The sequence below is a fragment of the Mus musculus genome, chromosome 1 (assembly GCF_000001635.26).
Source record: "Mus musculus strain C57BL/6J chromosome 1, GRCm38.p6 C57BL/6J".
Classification (NCBI taxonomy): Eukaryota; Metazoa; Chordata; class Mammalia; order Rodentia; family Muridae; genus Mus; species Mus musculus.
In genome coordinates, this window is record NC_000067.6 from 43,146,814 (window position 1) to 43,163,028 (window position 16,215).

Here is a 16,215-nt window from a genome sequence, read left to right on the forward strand (position 1 = left end):
ACCCAAAAGGCTGTAGCACTAGGGTCCCTACTGCAGCCGGCTACCTTTCAATGGCTCCTCTGCGTGGCCTTCCACGAATGCTAGGAGATGTTTGGCTGTCATTTCCCCAAACTAACTGCTTCTCAAACAGACTGATATCAGAGTGTGAGGGGATTTGCGCATCAGTCCTGCCCAGCTTGCCAAGAAGGTGCTCTCGGCTTTGGGACTACAGGGTGATCCTTTTTCCATTCTGTTCTTTCAGATCCTTGCAAATGGAGTCCGGAGGAATGGATAGCAGGAGAAAGAATGGCTGTCACACACTGTCCCCGAGAAGAACAATCTCCTCGCACTGTCTATTTCCCTGACAGTTCTGGGAGATAAGCAACCTCATTTGATAGACATGGAAATGGAGAGTCATAGGTGACAGAGCCAGTGCCTGTCACACAACTTGTTGAAGATGGAACAAGGTATAAGACTTGGCAAATCTGCTTCAGGGTCCTGCCTTGAGCATACCGCTGCAGGTTGCTGTCTGGGGCTTTTTGAGCAGAGAGTTAGTTTTTTGTTTTTAGTACTCAGTCAGCCAGCTTTACTCCTCACTTTGAAGGCCCTGAATTATTGTTTCCTTTAAATATAGTGTTTTTTTTTAAAGATTTTCCAAATAAATCCAATATTCACCCTTTACTACATTTTTAATTTCCATACTTTTAGATACCTATAGCCAACCACAATGTGAGATTATTAATGGAAAATTCCAGAAATAAACAATTCTTAAGTTTTAAGTTGAAACATGTTCTGAGGAGCATGACAAAATCTCAAGGAATCCCACTTTGTCCCAGAGGGGGCATGAATCATTCTCTCGTCTGTAGCATTCACATTGTCTATGCAGCAGTCAGCAGCTGACTTGTTACTGTGCTGATTACAGGGTGTCCTGCTGCTCACATAAATCACAACTTGGGGTGTCTACCAGGAACCTTGGAATGCGACCTAGGACAAGTAGAACTTTTGTACCCATGATATCTGTGTTCATTTCAAAGTCTGTGGACAGAGTCTACATGGAGAATCTATAAAGGTAGTTTGCTCATTAAGAACAGAGAAATCAGGCCAAGAGACGGCCCCTCTGATAGAGGAGCTTATGTACAGACCTTATCCTTGGGTCCTGTAAGTCAGAACTTCCAGGGATTCCCAGGAAATCTCCAAGGAGGGTTATTCTCTAACATCTCTACAAATACACAATAACTCACATACATAATAACTCACATATGTCTATATTCACACACAATTATTATTATTATTAATACTTTGGAGAGCACTAGCTTGATACATTTTAAAATTTTATTGTTGTTATTATTTTGTAGACAGGGTCTCACTAGGTAGCCTTGGCTGGCCTAGGACTTGCTATGTAAACTGGAATGGCTTTGATTTCACAAAAATCCACCGGCCTTTGCCTCTGGAGTATGGGTATTAAAGGCATGATCCACCACACCCAACACAAGATAGCATTTTTTTTTTTAAAGAAAAAATAAACTTGAAAGTCATCCCAAGGACTAATGATCAAGTTGGCAAAAGGCCATGAGAGGAAGAATGGAGCAGCACTCTTACCAGAGAAGGTTCTAGAAGGGCTGCAGAAATGGCCTGCGCCATGTCAGCAGGGAGAATGGCCTGTTTCTCTAACAGCTCCCTACACTAACGGTGCTCAAGAACTTTCTAAAACAGGATAGGGTTATCTTGGTCTTCTCTGGATACCTAAGAAGCAGAGTCTAGATTAGAGTTCACACATTACTCCCCACACAAGAACCTCCTAGATTTTCTGTTAAAAACCTTCCAATGTTAAGTGAGAAAATGTATTCTGATGGGAAGGATTTGTACCAATTCCATCACCACATCAATGTATCCTGCTTGAGTGACTAGGAAAGCCAGTGAGTAGCCCATGTATGTGTTTCTGCTCCCGAATCAACCATCCAGACCACACCTGCTGTCACTGCTTCACTTCTAGTTGAGTAGAGGTAACACCTGAGTAAGGGACTTGATACTACAGGTTAGGAAGTTTGATACAACCATCTACTCCCTGTTTAAACATTCCAACCCTGCGTGGGGAGAGGACCTGAGACTTCCCTCTCGAGCTTCCACAGGCTTGTGGAATAAACTCTATTGAGAAGCTCACTCTTTCAGTGACTGGCATACTGTGCTGGATGGGGACAGCAGACACAATGCGTCTGCCTCAGTAACACCAGGAAGCTGGACAGGAACCATACAGCAAGCCCAGCACCACTTCTGCACATGTCATTGCCATCGGATAGGATCTAGGAGAAGGACAAGGGCTTTTCCATCAACGGCCAGTTGGCAGAGGTAGGGCAAACATTTCTTATTCACAGGACTGACCATTGAGATTTCTTATCTGACCTGAAGACCATGTCCAAGGCTTCTTGCAGGTGGTCAGGGAGCATAGGTTGTTGGTAAGGAACCTTCCGAGTCTGTCCCTACTACTTTCTAGTTCCAGTTCTCAGTGAGATCTTCAACTCTTTTAAGCATCAGTGGATTCTACATAAGATGGGATGAAAAAGTCCTTATCCATGGGCAGGCCTAGAGGAACTTAGATTATACAACAGAGTAGTTTTCAACTGCCAGGGCTAAGTAACTTGACAGCAGGTGCTAAGTTTTAAATTTAATCTTGGCTGCTAGCTTTCCTCTACAGCCATCTTTTCTTTACTATGACTGCTCTCTCCACAGCCCCCTCTCAGGGTCCACTGGTGTATGACAGCCTGCCTAGCATCAGGACTTCCCTTGCAAAGACATGGAATAGTCAGTCTGTTCTGTCTGAGACCCTTTGTTAAAGTTATTAATTTTCAAATGCATAGTTCTCTATAGGCAGTCTAATTTTCTTGATTTTCTGAAGTTCATAACTTAGGCTTATAAAAATTAAATTCTACAGTCAGTATAAAGTTTTTCTTTTCTAGCATCCACTGGTATCCAAGACAAATTAAGAAGGATATCATATTGGAAGATGATTAAGTTATGTTTGTTTTGTGACTTCTCAACTATTTCACTGGTGGTCAGAATCAACGATCTTCTTGGGTATCGGATTTCCAGGGAACACCTCTGCCTTGGAAATGGAGAAAAGGAGATATCTAGATGACTTCCCAGGAACAATCAAATAAATGGATGTATACTAGTTACAGGGACAGTTGTCAAGACTCATCTGTATCACTTAAAATTTAGTCAGTACTTCAAAAGCAATCCAATTCCCACAGGCATGAGTATATCTTAATATTTTACAGATAAGTGTGTCTTCCAGAGAGCTGAGCACAGTCCATGGTGGCTGGACTGCTTTAACAAGATTGAGTGGCCATCAGTTCAGTTAAACACCTCACCCTCCTGTAGCAATTTTTGGCTTTACTTTCTGAAGAAACAGAAACTTTTTGTCACTTCTTCCTCCTCAAAGTCCACTACATGACTGCATTTGCTGGTCAAGAAAACCACAGCAAACAGTGTAAACGTTCTACTAGGAAGTTCTTACTTTAACCCAATAGCTCTTTGTTCCTAAATGAGGAAAATCACAGAGCAGGACCCACACCCTCTGATCTCAAGTTGCTGATGCGGGTTGAGAAGTTCAGTGCGCTAGCTTCTGACCCCTTCAGCAGTCTTGTTGACTTTGGCCCCTGTAGAGATTCTTGTTTATTTGTGCATCAAATGCCTCTGGAAGGAAGACTGGCTTTTGGGGTCTTTCCATTAAATCACTCTGGAGAAATGATGAGTGACTTGGGTCTTGTTTTTACTTCAGTCATTGGTCAGGGATGACTAGTCCCAGATATGCACTTTTTCCCCCCTTTAAACTGGAGTTCTTCCTCAGAACGCCATGTGGACCTCTATCCAACTTAACTATTTCTTAGCTAGATAAAAATCTTAAAAAATACTTCTTGCCTCTGTCTAAGAGTTTGTCTTCCACGTGGATGTTCTTACTTAGATTTTCACCATGAAAATGGATAGAGAGGTGAGGCTTCTGAGGAGCATGTGCCACAGAAAGCATTACATAAAGGACGGAAAAGGAATTGGAGGGAAAACAGTACGGGGCGTCTCACAACATCGCAGCTGCCATTCGGTGTGAGGACTTTGTGTGAGAACACTTATCATAATAACCGCACTCAGCAGAGACCCAATTTTCCATTTCACAGATGTGGACAGGAGCACCGAGGGGTCAAGTAACTGTTGGAGTTCGCCTTGCTCATGAGACACCTAAACAGAAAGCAATGAGACTGTCTGGCAGCTGCGCGCTTATGCTTGGCCCATTATATAAGTGAAGAGATTGCTATTGTTTGGATCTTAGGTTTCCTCCATAGTCCTGTGTAGTTTAGATCCCAGCCAGGAGCCATTGAGAGGCAGTGGAGCCTTTCGAGGTGGAGAGGCCCTTAGATGACTGAGAGGGTGCTTTAGAGAGGGCTGTGGTACTCTAGCTCCTGCCTCTCTCACACTTTGTTTCTCAGATCGCCATGTAGGCAGTTTTCCCTTGTGTACCAACCACGATGACTGACTTGGTACAGGCTTCAATGCAAGTGATGTGTCCATCCAATCATGGAGGGAACCCTTGAAAGCTGAGAGCCTAAATTACTCTTTTCTCTTTAGAAGCTAGTGTAGTGATCTACGCTACTGTGATGAGAAGCTAACACAGAAACTAAGTACACTTACTCTCTAGAACATGACATACGCCAGCAAAAAGTAGAGACAGGAGGAAATTTGAGATGGGTCAGGTCAGCTCTTTGCTTTATGGTAGCCAAACGTCTGAGCACTTTAAATTTGTCTGATACAACTGCAAAGTTTCCTCTAACACTCCATATAGCATTCCTGTTCTACCTGGCAGCACCTGGCTGCTGACTGGTTTTGAGTGACCCAGATCCACACTGTTCATTTCTGCCCAGGCAAGCTTCTCTATGCAGACAGAAGTTCCTCCTCAATACCTAGCAACAGAGAATATTGCCACACCCACTTGACTACTCTCTTCTAGGAGACAGACAACAAAAGAACAAGTAAAGAGAATGCATTGGACAAGGTAGAGTGTTCCTACAGCACTCGGAGCCTGAGACAATTAGACAGAAGTTGTATATCGATTTTTATAGTCATGGAAGAGATTGCTAAAAAAATTCCCAGAGGAATATAAAGTGCTGATAACAGAAATCACACAGTACAAGAACAATGTCATGAGCTTCCTTTAAGCCTATAAGCTGGGAATTCTCTAGAGACTCCAAAGTGGCTCAACTTTTTAATTAGTTCCATGGCTGTGGGCTGATCTAGGAATGCGTTTACAGGTAAAGATATCAAGAATCTTGCATGAGACACAGTATAGTTGGGGTCTGAGATGAGTCCCCAAAGGTTAAAGCCTAGATATCAAGCTTAGAGCTGCTAAGGTGGAACCTTCTGGAGGTGGAGCCTGGGTGGGGGCATCTACTGAAATGTGTCCTTGGGGGAAACATTGGGGCCTTAGCCCTATCCTATCTCAGTTGCTTTCTTTATTACCATAAGAGGAGAGGCTTTCTATATCATATGCTCTACCCAAAGGTGACAATGCCAACCACCCAAGAATTGGAAAGTCTCACATTTTGGGCCAAAGTAAACTTTTCCTTAGAAGTTGTTTGTCTGTGGTCACATTGAAAGAAAGGTAACTAAGACAGACCCTCCCTTGTGTGACAGGTTAGGCTGTGTGATCTTTCATCACTGGTCAATTAGCAGGAGTGGAGAGGTTTCTCTCAACCATGCTGTGCCATGTGTGGGAAGCTGCTGATTCCTTCAATGTATAATTGAAACACGAACCCCATTCTTCTACCCAAAGGGAAAAGAGCCCATTGTATCCCAAGGATTTTGCTGCTTTTCTGGCTCCATTTATCTAGGGGGCTGACTAGATAATGCATATATACATTCACTCATCAAATATTGACTAAGCAGCACCTGTTCCCTGTTAGTCACCAAGAGGCAAACAGAAGGGGCAAGAGAGTACCGCCCTGAGAAGGTTTTCCCATTGCCTGGAAGGGTGGGGTTAGATAAGGGCCCTGGTAACCAGAACAGGGAGAGTGGACTTAGGACACCATGCACACAGCTTGGCAAGGCGCTTATCTAATGGGTAGACACTAGATCATAGAGAGAGCAGCTCTGCTCTGCTTTGTAAGAGTTTAAGGCTGCCAAAGGGAGCTTTCAAGACAGAGCATACTCGTAGATAAGGACCGGGAAGCTGAGAAGTGGCTGGGTTCTTTGGGGAAGGCTAAAAGAAGTTGTTAAGGATCATCAATCAGGCCACTACCTTGCAGTCGCAGCCGATGGGTGTTCCACACTCCTCACAGGTATTGGCATAGAGTTCCTCAAAGCAGGCCACACAGTGTGGGTTCTCCTCCTTTAGAATGTACTTCTTGCCGTACAGAGATTCATTGCAGTGGTGGCAGTCAAAGCGTTCAGTCATGCTGACACCTGTCTTTCAGCAATCTGTGAAAAAAAAAAAAAGAAGAGAAAACCCACACATGGACTCAGGGACACATCAGATGGCATGCGTATGAAGGCAGTGGCTTCGACAGACTTTCAATGCTCAAAAGTTTCAGGGAAACCCTTTTTAGCTGTGGAGGTGTTGTGTTCGAATGCACTCCATTCACTAAATCAGTCCTTACTGACCGGATCAGAATATCAGATTCCGGAGAAGGCAGCAGAGCCTGCACTCAACCTTAGTTGTGTGTAGGCTTCCAATGCATGACCCTGCCTCATCTCTCTGCCCTCAGGATAGAAAGGCAGGCACAGAAACAATATGTCTATCTCTGTTAAAAAAGATTTCCCACAGACTCTGCCTTATGATTCATGAGTTTGAGTAGGAAGAAAGCAGAGGGGAAAGATATCTGACAGGAAAATCTGTCCTCGGAGGCCAGGAGAGTATTGACCTTGGCCTGAATCTGCATTGGGAAGTGCAATATCCACGAGAGACAGCCAGCTTCGTGCATGGAAAGGTCTCCTCCATACTTGAGCTGTCCAGATATCCAAAGAGCAGGATAAAGAGAAAGGCTTGATTCCAAGAACAGGGATTAGCACACGGTTGGGAACGCAGTGACTATTCAAGGACTTTCCAGAAGACACCTCCAGCTTTGTAAAGCAGGGTGGTGGGGAGGGAACAAGAATGTGTCTCCACGCCAGACATATTACATTTTTTTTTTTTCAGGATAAGTAAGCAGTGTGGAGAGAAAAGGATGTTCTGTAGGGTAGAAGGACGGAAATGCGTGATCTGCACCTTCCCGCCTTAAGCCATCATCCCTCAAAACCACTTCAGGACTATTTTGGATACAAGAAGCTCACTCTTGCATCCTGATATGACAAAAGGCACATTAAAATTTTAGACTTGATTTTTTTTTTGAGGAGATCTTTCTTAATTGGCAATAACTGATGTGTTAAAAGTGTAAAATTTTATTGATCCTTAACAGGCACACCGGGCTAGCTGTGTGACTAAACAATATTTTAAACTCTAAGCAAACAACTCAATTTCCAATCATTTCAAGTCATTCAAGGGTGGACTCCCAGAATTTGGCGCTCTGATGCAAATAAAACGTTGCTGTGTGGTTTATGGTTACATTAAATTTGATAGTAGTTATTAATTTGATGCCTTGTATACACAAGGCTGCAATGACTATAAGCTTTTGTTATTGGTTCATGTCTGTGTTTATAGAGTAATTTGCTTCCAAGAGCACAAAACATGCAGCTGGACACATGTGGCAAGACTCTTCCTTCTAAATCACTCTTTCTGGAGTTAAGGAAAACACTGTCTGGACATTCCTGTGACATTATCCTAAGATGGGGCTCTTGAGTACTTGGACTCTTTTTCTGAAATGTGATGTATGAATAGCTGTCTGGCTTAGGCTATCTGGTGTAGCAGCTATGCTGGCAGACGATTGCATGCTTTCCTGTAAGTCTTCACTCATTGGCCTTGAACATGGCTGCTCACTTATTTCATCCCAGGGGGGTGGGAGTGTCAGCCTCCAAACATATATTTTTCCATTTATGGTTGCCATTTAGCAGTGGAGTGAGGTCACTTCCTATTCTGTCACACAAGCGGAGGGACAATGGAGAGTGAACTAACTGTGAAATCAGGAATCTTGAAAACTGGAAAAAAAAATCCCCAGATCATCTAGAACAACTACCTCATTTTATGAATGGAAAAACCATAATTCAAAAATGTCTAAGGGAAAAAGGGAGTCTTGTGGGCTCTCCCAAGAGTCACCTAGCTGAGTAACTCCCATCTTAATTGGAAAGGTGGTTCCTGGTTTGGATAAGCACCAGCCTTTCTGTGGAAAGCAGGTTATCTTGCAAGCTCTGCAGCTATCTGCACACACACTCTGTCTGTATCTGACAGGAGGGAGGGGCACCTGCTTCTTTTTCCTGCCATGGTGCTTGCATTTTCCATCTGCTCTGATTCTATAGGTCAAGTATGGAAAGGAAAAAAATATCTAAGGGTGTAGCCTCAAAGAATCAACAGAACTTGCACATCTGTTTGAAGTATAAGGTCATCCAGTGCCAAATATCACCATCATTGACCCCAAGTCCCCAGCCAGAATGGTGAGCTGCGTTCTGCTCGGAGGTTTGGTCCAACTCCACGGAATTCTTTATCATAATGGTTGAAGTTATCCTGCCTTGTCCCTTATATTTTCTAAGCGGTCACTCCTGTTTTGTGCCACAATCAACTAGAGCAAGGCTTATGCTCTAGTTGAGTTTATAATGAGCAAATTAGGAACTATTATTATTAGTCAGATACATTAAACTATTTTTTAAAAAACATACAAAGTAATACATTTCTGTTTTTTCAAATTACTTACATACATGTGTCATATTTATTTCAGTGATTTAGCAATTAGTCTTGTGAACATACTAATACTAAACAAAAAGAAAAATACACATTAATAACAGGAAACCATAGCAGTAAGTAACTAAAAGCCTGTTTTTCTATTTGGATCATTTTTCAAAATAGAATATACATTTTTACATGACCATCTTATTACTTAAGAGTATTACTATGTGAGATCCTAGTTTGTGTGATGGAAATATTTTCCAGAGCTTTTCAGTGCTTATGACAGACATCTACCTTCCATAGGCATCTTTGTATTCATCTCTGATAACTACCAACAAGTTGGCTTTCCCTTAGTTGGAAAAAAGTAAAGAACAGAAGGGAAAAGGAAGAAAATCCAGGAATTTGGAGTTTGAGATTCTCACTACTTCAGACATGTTTTTATGTGTCCCTCCTCCCTGCTACAATGCAGAAATCAGAATCTAGAAAGGGGAAGTCCATTGGTCAGGAGTTTAATTTTTTTTTCTTTGCTGGAACAAAAAGCAAGGGGACTGGTTTGACTTATGGCTCCAGGGGACCCAGTCCATCTTAGAGGGGAAGCATGCTAGCTCGAACTGGAGTGAGAGGCTGACCATTCATATTGCACTTGCTGTTAAGAAGCGGAGGTGGGGGGCGCAGGAGGGAGAGGGAGGAGATGGACCTGAACCGACAACAGACAGACAGACAGACAGACAGACAGACACACACACACAGAGTGAGAGCGAGCGAGCGAGAGAGAGCGAGAGAGAGAGAGAGAGAGTCTTGGACCAGCTTATGATACTTTAAGCTCTGCCTTCAGCGACCCACTTCTTCCTGCAAGGCTCCATCTCATGTTTAAAGTCACATACTTACCAAAAGCCACCTTTTATGAAACTGACCATTATCTGCTTTGCTAGGAGGTACCTATGTTATGCTTAATGAGGAAATATATCCATAGTATTATATTACGAATTCCCTATAATTCTGCATTTTTAAACCCCTAACTGGTAAAAAAAAATACCTAACTGGTTGTTCTCTCATTCATTCAAAAATAATTGAATAAGCTGGAATTATGTAAAGGAGGTCAGACAAAGGATTGGAGATACAAAGAGGAGGAGGTTAGAGAGGAGAGCATTTATATCAACTTCCAAAGTGCCAGGCTAGGAGCTCAGTGGAGACCCACAAATTTTAGCAGGAGCACAGAGCTGCCTTGCTAAAGGGGAGAAACTTTCACTGAGAAGAGTGGTTAGGTCATGCTGTAGGCAAGGGCACAGAAGGCCATACCACTACCATGGAATAAGAAACACAGCTGGACAAACACATGTCAGGAAAATGGGACATAAGCAGATGGGGTGGGGAGGGGGGAGCTCAGTCCAAAACATAGTCAAGACTCAAGGAGGAGGAATTGTGTGCCAATGCACTGACTTGGTAGTCCCATAGGCGGTGGGATTTTACACATATCCCCAAATCTGCACAGCACTAAGTAGAGAATGTTTACTGCACATAAAACTGGGGGAGATGAAACGGGATGGACGCCTCCTAAGAATGGCATCATGCTATCAGAATCTAGTTTTGGTTGTTTTGCCTTCCCCTCCTCTGTCTTCATCCAGTGGTAAGACTCAAAACCCAGGGACTTGCACATGTCAGCTAAAGACTGCCTTCTACATTCCAGTTCTGACTAGTCTCTCCAACAACACAAGTAGGGGAGTGTGGTGGTTTGAATAAGAATCTTCCCTGTAGGCTCATATATCTGAATGCTTAGTTACTAGCAGGTAGAATTCTTTTAAAGGATTAGAAGGATTAGGAGGTGTGGCCTTGTTTGAGGAAGTATGTCACCAGACGTAGGCTTTGAGATTTCAAAAGGCCATGGCAGGCCCAACCATTCTCTGTCTCTCTGCCTGGGATCAGGATGTAGAATTCTCAGCTATTTCTCTAGCATCAGGTCTGCATGCATGCCACTGCACTCATTGCCACAGACGATAAATGACGAAGCCTCTAATACTGTAATCAAGTCTTCAATGCTTTCTTAAGTAAGAGTTGTCTTGGTCATGGTGACTTTTCACAGTAATAGAACAGAGATCAAGACTGGGAGTTTCTCACTCAACTGTGTACAATCCATTTGCATTTCTGAACTCTTCTGTCTCCTAACAGGTTATATATAATTCCTGCCTATTACCTGTTGCATAGGAATGCTGAGAAGATTAAGAAAAAGCAGGTAGGGGAGGCACCTGAATGTGAGGTGTGACTGCTGACTTGTTGAATTAAATTTAAATTATAGGGTACCAGAGTTCTCAACCTTCCCAGGATGAAGTCATCCTCTGATGTCATCCCCCTCTAGCTGTAAGCAACCAGGATATTTCCAGAAGCTGGATTTTAGGGCTCAGATCGGAGGCCAAACTCAGCTACCTGCACTGGGAAAAGCTTAAGAGTTTGCACCAGAGACATGGATTTGATCACTGTGTCTGCTAGTCAGCCAGCTTCCTAGCACTTGCGAAATAAAGGTTCAGAGGTCAAAGGAGCAAGGATGCCTAGGGCTCAACTACTATTAAAAATGACAAAAGCCTGCACAAGTCAACAGGCTAATAAATACAGTTCTGTTTATGGATTTCCAGACAGGACAGTGTTAGGGCTATAGAAAGATGAGAGAAACATGAGAAACAGAGAGAAAGAAAAATAAATGAGAGTAAGGAACAGCAGAGGGAGAGAGTGTTGGAGGGAAAGAAGGAAGGTTGAGAGGTACAAGAGCAGCCTTCTCTTACTTTTCTGCCTAAATGAGGAAGATTTCTTAAGAATTCGAGGCAGCAGCTGACATGGTAGAAAACTTTTTTTGGCCTACTGGCCCAGACCTTTGATTTTTGTATTCAACTTTGTGAAATAAGGCAGACCACGACACAAGGTTATTATTGGTAAAGAGTCCACACCCTTCTCAATGGTTTCTTGTGTTGATTAACCAAACCTCCAAGGACCTAGGTCCCTTAACCAAACCCCAAGGGATATCAACCATGTTTTATATTTATAAACCTTACTGCTTAGGACTACTCCTGTGCAGCCCTATCCAAGGAGAAACCTATGACCCTTCCAGATACCCTCCCACAACACACGTAGAAGCAGCTACAATTAGCCAGTTTGGAACAAAGTTGATATTCCTCCATTCATTCATTTATTCATTAATGACAGGGTCTTGCCATGTAGCCCAGACTGGCATTAAACATACATTCCTCATGTCCATGACTCTAGAAAGCTAGAATTTCAGGCACCAGCCACACAACCTGGCCATTATCATGCTGATCTTTAAATTGTTAACACAAATTTAAGAAGAAAATTTCAATGTTAAGAAGTAACTCAGCAAAATGTACTAATTAAATATAAGAAATTGGTAGCTTGGATATGGGTTCTCTGTAAGAATATTGTGTGAAAGCACAATGCTTTCATGAGCCATACATAGTATTACTGCCTGTGTCCATCAACCACAGCATGGGGCAGGGAGCAGTGTATGTCATGGAGACGTCTCCAGCAGGGAACGCATACAGGCCCTTTATAAATAAGGGTAGAATAAATAAAGAAATGAATAGATGGGCAAGTGAATTAAAAAAAAAAAAACCTTAGTAGAATGCTGAGCATTTTCTATAAAGGATTTATGTGTCTCCCAGCCCCCATATAGATCTCACAACCATATGCACACCAGGCATGCATGCAGTGTACAAACATACATGTGGGTAAAATGCTCATGGACATACAATAAATAAATCTAAAAATATATCTTGTAGAAACGTGGGCAAAGGTCAAGAGTGAAAGGGTGGAATGTCTCTATGCACAATCTACCCAGAAGTAATTGTGTTTGGCATCTGATGCTGATACAGTCTCTGCATTAACAGTTCTGGGTATTTTATTTCTCTTCAATGCTATTTTCATCCCTTCTTCCAGATAACTTGTTGCTTCCACGGGAGGGAGAACTTTCTTATTGTGTTTGGACTCTGAATCCAGCGAATACACAGCTGCACAGTTCAGGATACAGCCTGACTAGGTCAAGAAGCAAAAAGCCAGCCAAGAGACACTCCCAGGCCCTGAGAAAAATGTACAGATCCAGACATGGACTGCAGAGATCAGCAAAATTCCCGGGTGGGTGTTGTGTTTGTAATCAATGATACTCCACCCGAGCCCAGAGGCATCTGGTCAGAGACTATCTGTACTGGTTTGCTTTGTCTTACCATCTCAACACAGACAGGAGCCTAATCAAGCTGACTTAGTTTAAATAGAGAATCCAGTGAAAGCGATGAATACCAGTGCAAATGATAGCAGTGTGTCTAAAAATAGAGCAACCTATCTAGAACTCACTGTATGTTTGGATTGCAAATGCTTTAGATTATAAGATGTGTGCTTAATGGTTCATTTAACAAGCCCTCATGGGATAGTGCATCTAAGGGCAGAAGTCAAGGTTCTATATTGTGTTGTATATACACTACTAACATTAAAAACTGAAAAATGAAAAAAAAAAAACCCTGGCTGTGTTCATGGATTTTAAGATAAATTTTGAGGGAAGAAGAAAAGGCAAAACACAGTCTTCTGATCTATCCTTGGATTATTCAATAAAGAAAGCAATAAATGCCAAGTTTCTGATCTAAAGTCTACAGATACAAAGATAGCTATACATTTTGTTTTTATGTGCTTCAGACTTCTTAATCCAGCCAAGAGAATGCCCTGAGTAACCAAATGTAATATGCCCATACCTTGTTAGTCACTGGGAAAGTTGAGGTCAAGGGTGCTCTCTAAAGGAGCCCCAGCCTGAGTCTTTCTCCAAGCCTTCTTTAAGATCCCATCACAACAGTTATTCTCAAATCTCAAAACATTCTTGTTCTGTCTCCTCAAGACAACCTGGTGTATGAAGCCCCAAAGGGCAGGCTGCTTCAAGTCTTGCTTTTGATGGAGGGAGATTGCACCAGATGGCTCAAACACTGCTTTCTAGGGTATGAACAGGTGAGTGGTCTGTCTCTCTCTGAGGTACAAGTCACTGGCAGGTTGGTCTTTATTTGCCTGGCTTCCGAATCCCAGCCCCACCATCTTACATAGGCATCCACTGACCTTTTCCGTTAGCCTCTCCCACTCCACGAACAACTGCCCTCTTCCTTTTCATGGCAGCCCTTCTCTCTTGTGGTTCTGCCCCAGTGTTCTACATCAATATCCCACCAGTAGAGGCTGGCATACCTCCTTCCACTCACCTGCTGATTGCATAACTCAACTGACTCCAGAGGTCCCATCAAGCACAGGTCTGTATCCTCTTTGACCCACAGTCTAGGTATAATGGCAAATTATATTTACTGGCTCCAAGAACACTTCCTAGTATCCTAAACTCTGCAGCTTTGTGTTCAGGTTGGTTTACTTAACTCATAGTTCTAGAGATTCAAGGACCTCACAGAGGAGGTAGAGGAAGAGAGGTCACATTGCCAAAGGAAGTAGAGGCTGAGATATATGAAGGAACCCCATTTCCTCCCAAGGATGGCCCTTCTGCTATCTAGAGTTTCTCTCTTAAGATTTATTTCTTATGTGTAGTATATATCTGTATGAGTTTGTGCACTGGATCCAGAAGGAGATGTGAGATCTCTAGACGCAAAAGTTACAGGAAATTATGAGTTGTGAGCCAAACTCAGACCCTCTGTAATTACTCTTAGCTGCTGAATCATCTCTGTTGCCCCCTAGACTCCACTTTTTAAAGGCCCTATCTCCCAACATGTACACAAGGATAACTAAACTTACAACACATGAGTCTCGGAGAAAAAAATCATATCCAAATCACAGCTGTGTACAAATGGGGAAGGTATTATGGGTTTGAATCAGAATGATGTCATTTGCACATATGTTTGACCATATGTTCACCAGGGAGTAGAACTCTTTGAAAGGATTAGAAGAATTAGGAGGTATGGTCTTGTTGGAGGAAGTTTGGGGTTTTGAGGTTTTAAAGCCTATGTCAAGCCAGATTCTCCTTGCTACCTGTGGATCCTGATATAGAACTGTCAGCGACTTTCCCAGCACCATGTCTGTGTGCCACCATGTTCCCTGCCATGATGACAATGGACTAAGTCTTCAAAACTGTAAGCAAGCCCTCAAGTAAATGCTTTCTTTGATAAGAGTTGGCTTAATCAAGACGCTGACTTAGACATAGTGTGTCAGGCTAGGTTGTCAGTCCTTAGCGCAGGGCAAGGGTAGAGTCCAGGCTTCTTGGCCTTCTGAGTTGTGTTTGTTTGCTTAGTTTGTTGGTTTTTGCTTTTTGTTTTTGGTGTGTGTGTGTGTGTGTGTGTGTGTGTGTGTGTGTGTGTGTGTGTGTACTGCTGGGTATTTCTGTCTACAGTTGAGATATCACTCAGTATTGAAGGGGTTTGTCAATCTTGAGTTGAAATACTGGGTATAGAGCCTCAACCAAATATGCATTCAATGTGTCCCAGTAAAGAACAGAGGTCAGAACTTAGATATCAAGCTATCTGGAGGCAGCTCTCAGGGCCACAATCTACGAGCTGGGAAACTGCTCAACAAATTTACTTCGATTTTTTTTTTTTTATCTGTTAACAAGAGGCTTTAAAATCTACACATACTGCTTATACTATGCAGGAGTTATCTGGTTCTCAGGGAGGAAACTGAGGCACCTGCTCCAGGTACATCTGCCAGCTAAACATTCTGCACCCGTCCATGCCGTGCCTGTGAGGCTGGACTGTAAGGAGGCAGAACAAAAAGAAGCCACAAGGGGGGTGGGGGGTAGTACTACATAGTGTTCCATCAAAAACTAGGAGTGAAGGGAATCTGAAAGAAAGAATGAGGGGGAAAATGATTTAAATCTTGTTTTTAATAAACTTTAGTTGGGTTGGGAATTCTGAAACTTAATGCAAATTGTTTTTTATGGTGGCAGGGTGTTGGTGGGGAGGGAGGATCACCATGGCTGCAGCATGTGGTAGGTTACTCCTGGGATTGCAACACTTTGGGGGCTGAGCACCAGTTTGAGGCTACCGGGGATGATGGTACTGTAAATCCCAGGCTTTCCTGGCTACAGAATGAAGCTTTATCCCAAACAACAACAACCGAAACAATCACCACACATACAGCCACACCAACAAACACCCTTTCTTTAGATCTCTCTACACTACTGCAAAATTGGCTACACACAAGCCAAGTAGTACCGCAACATGAGACACATCTAGAGCAGTATTTTGAAGACAATCTCGTGCTAAGTCCAAATTATAGTTAACTACATCCCAAAATATGCGTAAGAAAGTGCATGCCACAAGTTGGCTTCACCGAAGACAGCTGTAGACTTCAAAAAAATGCCAGCTTTGTTGAGTTCCAGAGACACAACTGAAGACTATCCAGCAAATATGGCTAGTTCTTCACTTAAGATCAGAAAAAAAGCATTTCAAGACTTTCTTTCCACAAGACTGAAA

At 42.7% G+C, this 16,215-nt stretch overlaps 1 protein-coding gene across 3 annotated transcripts in view; it reads right to left on the bottom strand.

Moving 5' to 3' along the window:
* The window catches only part of Fhl2 (four and a half LIM domains 2), a 75,273-nt gene that overhangs the window by 23,743 nt on the left and 35,315 nt on the right, over window positions 1-16,215 (bottom strand). For all 3 annotated transcript variants that reach the window (XM_011238434.3, NM_001289533.1, NM_010212.4), the window contains exon 2: window positions 6,263-6,441. In XM_011238434.3, the coding sequence (XP_011236736.1) occupies window positions 6,263-6,418 (156 nt within the window). In that variant the 5' untranslated portion in view covers window positions 6,419-6,441. The remainder of the gene's footprint in view (window positions 1-6,262; window positions 6,442-16,215) is intronic.